Source organism: Fonticula alba (genome assembly GCF_000388065.1).
Source record: "Fonticula alba strain ATCC 38817 unplaced genomic scaffold supercont2.6, whole genome shotgun sequence".
NCBI lineage: Eukaryota > Rotosphaerida > Fonticulaceae > Fonticula > Fonticula alba.
Window position 1 is genome coordinate 1,479,304 of NW_009242976.1, and position 6,884 is coordinate 1,486,187.

Consider the following 6,884-nt stretch of genomic DNA (forward strand, 5'->3'; position numbering starts at 1 on the left):
GGCGGAGGGGGCGCGCGCGCGCGAGCAGCGCAAGAGGGCAGGGAAGTGAGGCGCAGAAAGACGGCGGAGGCGGGGGGGGTTGTCGGTGCCCGGAAGATGGGGCATCCCCGGGGCCTGGAGGGATGGCCAAGAAAAAGCCCCCAACGATCCCCCGCCTCCGCCGCCTCCGCCGCTCCGGAAGCACCACCGGGGAGGACGGGGCGGAGAGCCAGGAACCCAGGGAGAAAGATCCGGATAATCTCCCAGGGAAGGGCAGGGCGGGGGGGGGGGGGGGGGGCGCCAGCGGCGGCCATATGCCGAGGTGCTGCCCACGGGGGTGTAGCTGCCCACGCATGGCCGTTCGGTGGGGCATCGATCCTTGGGACTAGTTGTCTGGCTCTCCCACCCCATCCTCTCGTCGGCTCTCCCGGGCCTGCCCTGCCTGTGTTTGTGAGTGTCCAGGGGGGGGGGGGGGGGGGGGCATAATGCGCCCGCCGTGTCATTTCGATGCAGGCACTTCCGCGTCAGGGGCGCGGACCCAGGGAAGGCGACACCGGCAGAGAGGCGTCGAGTGGGTGAAATCCCCCGGCCGGCCTCTTGGGCAACCGGCCTCGCTCGGCATGCCCCATCGCCTCGACACCCCGCGGTGATATACTCTCCCCTCCCCTCCGCTCGCCCCTTTGCCCCGCACCAAGCCGCTTGTCAGTTTCCCCGACACCATGCTCCCCGCCGTCGCCCGCCTGTCTGTCCGCTCGCGCGCCCTCCCCGGCGTGGCCAGCCGTGCCTTTGCCACCGCCTCCTCTGCTGACGCCTCGACCGAGCACGGCGTCAAGAAGTTCGGTGTTGTCGGCGCCGGCCAGATGGGTATCGGCATCGCCCAGGTGGCTACCTCTGTGGTCGGCCTGCCCGTGGTCCTGGTCGACACCAGCGCCGAGCGCCTCGAGAAGCAGATCGCCTTCATGGGTGCGTGTACAGCCACTGCGGTCGCCCTTCTCCCCCCGTAGGATGGCTGCGCCCGGGTCTTCTCCCGCATCTCCTGTCCCCTGCCTCTTCTCTCCCCTCCCGGACCTTGCTCGCCACTGACCGAGAGTACATTGCCTCGTCGCCTCCTCCTCTCCCCTGTCCCGGACCGGGCCTTGGCCTCGGTCGCGCGCCCACACACACACACACACACACACACACATACGTCCACGCCGCCCCACAGGCAGCGTCCTGGCCAAGGACGTGGCCAAGGGCCGCATGACTGAGGAGCAGCGTGCCGCCGCCCTGGACCGCATTGTCCCGGCCACCAGCCTCTCGGCCCTGGCCGAGTGCGACTTCGTGGTGGAGGCCGTGTCCGAGGACCCGGCCATCAAGCTGGAGCTCTTCCGCCAGCTGGATGGCGTGCTGGCCGCCCCGGCCCCCGGCGCGGTTGGCCCGATCCTGGCCTCCAACACTTCGTCCATCCCGCTGACGCGCATTGCCGGCTCGGTCTCCGCGGCCCGCGCCACCAGCGTCATCGGCATGCACTTCATGAACCCGGTCCCGGTGATGGAGCTTGTCGAGGTGATCCCCGCCCTGCAGACCGCCGATGAGGTCCTCCTCCGCACTGAGGCCCTGGCCCGGGCCATGGGCAAGACCACCGCCCGGTCGGCCGACGCCCCGGGGTTCATCGCCAACCGCCTGCTCATGCCGATGCTCAACGAGGCCATCATGTGCCTCGGCGAGGGGATCGCCACCCCGGAGGACATCGACACCGTCATGCGCCTCGGCATGCGCCACCCGATGGGGCCGCTCAAGCTGGCGGACTTCATCGGCCTGGACACCTGCCTGGCCATCATGCGCGTGCTCTACAACGAGGTGCGTTGTGCATCGGCACTGCGTGTGGTACTTCTGCCCGGCTGCCTTTTTCCTCGTCCTTCTCTTTCTTTTTCTTTCCTTGCAAAGCCCCCGGCCACAGCCGGTTGTCCCTCTGCGGTGGCTCCCTCTTCTTCCTTTTCGTGCTCTCTGACCCTTATCCCTTCTATGGCAGTTCGGTGACCCGAAGTTCCGCCCTGCCCCGCTGCTGGTCCGCTATGTCGAGGCTGGCTGGCTCGGCAAGAAGGCCGGCCGTGGCTTCTACCAGTATTAAGCGCGCGTGCCGCCGCCGCCGCCGCCGCCCGGTGAATTGCTCCCCCTCCGGGAGACGCCTGCTCTGGCTTCTCCCGGGATGTGCCCGCGCGAGGGGGAGGCAAATAGAAACACACCTCCCTCCCTGGGGGGGAGGTGTGCGCATGTACACACACACACACACACTCGTGCGTGTGTATGTGTGTGTGTGTGTGGAAAAAACAGGATGTATTCTGGATCTATGGTACAAAGCCCTCTCTCGGTGACCGGGCGGCTAGGGCAACACTGTCGCCCTACTCCGGGAGCGGCAGAGAGAGAGAGAAGGAGAGAAGGAGGGGAGGGAAACAGGCTCGGGAGGGGTGTGGGGTTCGGGCGTGGAGGATGCACAGGCCTGGGAAGGGCCGGGTCCGCGCCAGGCGTTCCGCCTAGGCCTCCAGATCGTCGGTCTGAACACCGTGGGACTCGGCCACCGCGTCGAGCCGCGCGCGACGGGCATCCAGGTCGGCCTTCTTGTACACGCGCGAGGGGACAAACGGGAGGACGGTAATCGAGCGGTGGCTCAGCTGGTAGCCATTGAGCTTGGCCATGGCGCGGTTCGCGTCATCCGGGATCTCGTAAACGACGAATGCATTGCCACGGGTGGTCGGGGAGTTTCCACTGGTCACAGGGGGAGGGGGTAGGAGGGGGGGGGGAGAGAGCAGGGCGAAGGTGAGGGGAACAGGGCGAGAGAGGGGGGGGATGGGGCAGGAAGGGAGCAGGGATGGAGCAGGGATGGAGTAGGGATGGAGTAGGGCGGGTGGAGAAACGCACAGACGGATCTGCTGGATTGCCCCGAACTTGCCGAACAGGTCGTACAGGGTCTTGGAGGACACATCAAAGGGAAGATACCTGGAGGGCAGCCAAGAAAAGGGGAGGGGGAGGAAGGCTGGTGAGTGGCCCGCGGCCGAGGGAGGAGGCGAGCAAGCCTGCCTGGACACGCACTTGACGAAGAGAATGCGGTTGTTCTGCCGCGCTTGGCGGGATTGCTGGGTGCGCAGGCGGACGAAGAGGTCAGACAGACGCCCAGGCCGGGCGGCGAGAGGCCCTCCCGGGGAAAAGATAAGCAGGGGGATGAGCGAGACAGGGAAAACGCACAAGCGAGCTCATGATGCGCCGACAGGAGGAAAGAGTGAGACAGGCAGAGAGGGCGAAGCGAACAGGAGGCGGAGGGCGAGGAGGCGGGGGGGGGGGAGGGGCTCTGCTGGATGGCACCCGGGAACGGTGCCAACCTTAGCCCGGCGCCGAAAAAGTGAGTCCGCCCAGGACGTGCTGCTGGCCGTGGGGAGCAAAGTCCCGAAGCTCCCTCCCAGGCGGGCAATGCCCGGCTGCCGACGTATGAGTGCGTGTCATGATGCCCGAAGATCATGTGGGTGCCAGTGGGCGTGTGCCCCTTCGTGTCTGATATCTCGGAATCCTCGGACGGTGGAGCATCCGCCGCCGGCGCGCCGAACGCGTGGGGGCTGGCCCGGGGAGGGGATCGGGTGGGGATGTCCGGCCACGAATTCAGAACCGACCGGGGGACGATCCGCATTGACTGTGTCTGAAAATGGTGCACTTTAATATGGACGATAAAATAGTCCCCGGCCGGTGTGTGCCTAGGAGGGATCGAGGCCGGGAGGTTTGCGAGGCTGGGGCCTTTTCCCTCCTCCCTGGCTGGCGGGCCTGCCCCGAGAGGCTGCCAGGACGGTGCCCCTGCCGCGGGTGCGGGACCGCCGCCAGGACCTCGCCCCCGGCGATAGCGCGCATGCCCTGACGCGCGCACACAGCATGCCCCCCCCCCCCCCCCCCCCCCCGGCGAGAAGCACGAAAAAAGCCCCGGTGTTCGCTCACCCCGGCACAGCGGGATGCGGAATACGGGGGACCAGATCCAGCGCGGTGGAAACCATGGCCCCGACGGCCGGGCCCCGCCCCCTCTTGCGCCCCACCCGCCCTGTCACCCTGGCTTTCTTGTTTATCTTGCACGCTGCGCCCCTCAGCAGCAATTTCGCCGGCACGAGGCGTCGTTCTGATGGCGCCGGTAGCCGTGCGTGGGGGCGGGCCTGGGAGGCGGCGGCCCTGTCCTCGGGCCCCGGTCCCGGCTGCCCCACCCCCTCCCGTCAAAACCGTTACCTGACCCCGGGCCTCCGAGGACACGGGCCCACACGGGCCGCGCGTGGCGAGCGTATCGCGCGCCGTACCTCCCCGGTTGGGTCTGGCAGACTAGAGAGACAGCCGCGCCCGGCGCCAGTGCATGCAGATGCCGATGTGCCCGGGACCTGGCCGCCCGTTGGCGAGGGCGCACCGGTTTGCGTGGGGGCGGTGCCCCATCTGCGTCGGCGCGGGTGTGTCTCTCTCTCTCTCTTTCTCTCTCTGTCTCTCTCTGTCTCTCTCTCTCTCGCGGTGAAAGTCCGAGTGTGTATGCGGGCTCCCGTGTTCCGGCTGGAGTGTAGGCCGCCGGTCCGGGGCTCTGTATCCTTATGCCGCGACGGCCGTTTGTGCCGTGGCCCGCCCTAGCCCCCGGATCGCCGGCGGGGCCGGGCGTACTCGTCAGCCGCGTAGGTGCTTCTGAAGTGACATTAGATTTCCCCCCGCGGGGGATTCTGATTCATCTGGAGGGGCTTCCTCAGGCCCGGCCGAGTCTGGGCGCTCACTGTCCCCCGCCCCCCCCCGCCCCTGCCCCCCGGGCGGGAGGCGGACGAGAACCGGCGGCGCCCGGGGCCTGCCGCATGGAGAAACAGGTGCCCCCGGCTGGCGCCCGCCCCCCGACGCAACGCCAGGCCTTTGCGCAGGGTGGCCGTATCCCGGGTGCCGGCGGGTCGCGCCGCTGTCTCCCCTGTTGCCGGGCGTGCAGCAGCACGCCATCGGCAGGAATGCGAGTCTCGTCCGCGGCCGGCGGGTCTCGCGCATGCTTGCTGCGCGCAGGCTCCTCCCGGCTCGCGGGCCCCGGCGGGGGGGCCATTCTGCTGATTCTGTACTCCAGAGCGGCCGCCTTTGGGGCGGGTGCCTCCGCCGCGCCGGGGCCGTCCTGCTGGCGGCTGCCGGGCTTCTCCGGAGCAGGGCCGCCCCGGCGGAGATGCGATCAGTCCTCGGGCCCGGGCTCGGCCCCGGTGGCCGGCCCGGATTCCGGGGGAATGCGCCCCTGCCGGCGGCGCCATCCGGCCCCGGCCCCCGGGCCCCCCTCGCGGCTCGCGCGCCCCCCCCAGGCCGCCGGGCAGTATCCGGCACACGCGCCGGCCCACTACCACCTGTCCGCGGCTGCTCCCCACCAGCCACAGCATACCCAGCACCAGCACCAGTCGCAGGTCCCCTTCGGTAATCACGACCCCCGGCCGGTTGGCCTCCGCCCCGGAGGGGCGGCCGACACTCGTCGGGGCTACCTGACACCGCATCGACGCATGGCCCGCGGTGCCCTGGCGCCCCCCCCCCCCCCCCCCCCCCCCCTTCGCCGCAAGGGGGCAGGGCGGGTGCCCCTCTACAGGCGGGACACGTATGCGGGCATGTCCTGCGGCCGGCGCCCGGGCGTCGTCCCGGCTCCCGGGGCGCGCACGCGCGCATGGCGACAGGCCTGGGCAAGCTCGGGCCCCGCCAGCACTAGGCCGGTCAAGTGTCCGGCGCGCGCCAGCTACCCCGGCTGGGCATCACTCGGCTGGCCAGCCCCGCCCGTGCGCATTTGCGCGCGCGCGCGCGGCCGGTTGTTTAACTTGCCCCCCCCCCCCCCCCCCCCCTCGATCTGCCCGCGCTTGGCTTGACTCGCGCCTCGCACACGCCCTCTCGCGATCTCCGCGGCCAGTTGGCGCGCCGGCGCATGGCGCCCCCGGGGGTTTCGTGGCACGCACCGGCGCACGTCCCCCCCCCCGCCCAGCCTGGCTCCCGAGAGCCCTTGCCTCGGGCGCGGGCCGCCCGCAGGGGACACAAGCCCTCCGGGCTGGGGGCGGGTGTGGGTGGGTGTGCCTGCGCAACGTGGGCCCCCCCCCCCCTTTGCCCGTCTGCGGGCGGCTCCCGGGAACTGCCTGACTTGGCGGGCAGGACACGAAGACGCGCCCCCCGCGCCGCCCCACGCAGGGGCTCCGCCAGTATAAGAGGCGGCCGCCAGCGCGGCGGCCGGCTCCTGTTTTCCCTCACCCGAACGTCGCCCCCATACGACGCTTGCCTCGTCCCCCCCGCTCTAACCTCGCTGCCGACGACGGCGCGCCTCTGCGCGTCACTTTCGCGCGCGCGCCCCTCGCGCCCCGGGTTTGTCCGCCCCTCGACATCCCGGTTCCCTCCGTTGCTCCACCAATCGTTTGCCCCTGTTTCACCCATTGAGCCGGCCTTCTTTCCACGGGAAGCCGCCCAGTGAGTGCCTCAGAGCCCCCTCACCCCCCCTTGCGTGACTCGCCGCCGCGTGTGTTCCCGCGTCCTCTCTCGTCCGTCGCCTACCGCCGTAGTCGCACCCGCTCTCGTTGTTCATCTCCAAGATGCAGGTCGTCCACCAGCTTAACGCCTTCAACCGCTGCAAGCAGCGCCAACGCGAGACCGAGGCCACCTCGACCGCCGCCACGCCAAACGATTCCACCGGAGTTGGGAAGAAAGTTTTCGGGTATACCGAACGTCCACTCTTTCCTGAGGCTCAAAACAATGGATTCCTTGCTTCCGTACGTGTGCATGCTTGCTCCCTTGGCCCGCCGGGGGGAGGGGAGGGGGCCTGCTCGTCTCTGCCTCGTTCCCCCTTGCCCCGCCCCGCCCCGCCCCCCCCCCCCCCCCCCCCCCCCCCCCCCCCCCCCCCCCCCCCCCCCCCCCCCCCCCCCCCCCCCCCCCCC

General features: G+C 70.1%; 4 protein-coding genes across 4 annotated transcripts in view; 3 read left to right on the forward strand and 1 right to left on the reverse strand.

Moving 5' to 3' along the window:
* Window positions 1-698: 698 nt before the first annotated feature.
* On the forward strand, window positions 699-2,089 carry H696_03986 (3-hydroxybutyryl-CoA dehydrogenase; the record flags this gene model as incomplete). The annotated part of the gene is made up of 3 exons (XM_009497854.1): window positions 699-942; window positions 1,184-1,818; window positions 1,991-2,089. 3 exons carry the CDS (start codon window positions 699-701, stop codon window positions 2,087-2,089), a joined length of 978 nt encoding a protein of 325 aa, XP_009496129.1.
* A 169-nt stretch (window positions 2,090-2,258) lies between these two features.
* Window positions 2,259-3,300, reverse strand: H696_03987 (hypothetical protein). Its single transcript, XM_009497855.1, has 4 exons — window positions 3,202-3,300; window positions 3,049-3,092; window positions 2,878-2,955; window positions 2,259-2,724 (listed from the first exon to the last, which is right to left on the reverse strand). The coding sequence occupies exons 1-4, from the start codon at window positions 3,211-3,213 to the stop codon at window positions 2,493-2,495; spliced, it is 366 nt and encodes a 121-aa protein (XP_009496130.1). The 5' UTR covers window positions 3,214-3,300; the 3' UTR covers window positions 2,259-2,492.
* Window positions 3,301-4,955: 1,655 nt separating this feature from the next.
* On the forward strand, window positions 4,956-5,680 carry H696_03988 (hypothetical protein; the record flags this gene model as incomplete). Its single annotated transcript, XM_009497856.1, has 2 exons — window positions 4,956-5,490; window positions 5,649-5,680. The coding sequence occupies 2 exons, from the start codon at window positions 4,956-4,958 to the stop codon at window positions 5,678-5,680; spliced, it is 567 nt and encodes a 188-aa protein (XP_009496131.1).
* A 452-nt stretch (window positions 5,681-6,132) lies between these two features.
* H696_03989 (hypothetical protein) overlaps window positions 6,133-6,884 on the forward strand; it is a 1,550-nt gene continuing 798 nt past the window's right edge. The window contains exon 1 of the mRNA XM_009497857.1: window positions 6,133-6,719. Within this exon, the coding sequence (XP_009496132.1) occupies window positions 6,543-6,719 (177 nt within the window). The 5' untranslated portion in view covers window positions 6,133-6,542. The remainder of the gene's footprint in view (window positions 6,720-6,884) is intronic.

What these genes read in the sequence shown, in the direction of transcription:
- H696_03987 (XM_009497855.1), bottom strand. An exon ending in AACCGCATTCTCTTCGTCAA is followed by an intron (nt 2,956 to 3,048) that starts GTGCGTGTCCAG and finishes GCTGCCCTCCAG; the next exon opens with GTATCTTCCCTTTGATGTGT. An exon ending in GCAATCCAGCAGATCCGTCT is followed by an intron (nt 2,725 to 2,877) that starts GTGCGTTTCTCC and finishes CCCTGTGACCAG; the next exon opens with TGGAAACTCCCCGACCACCC.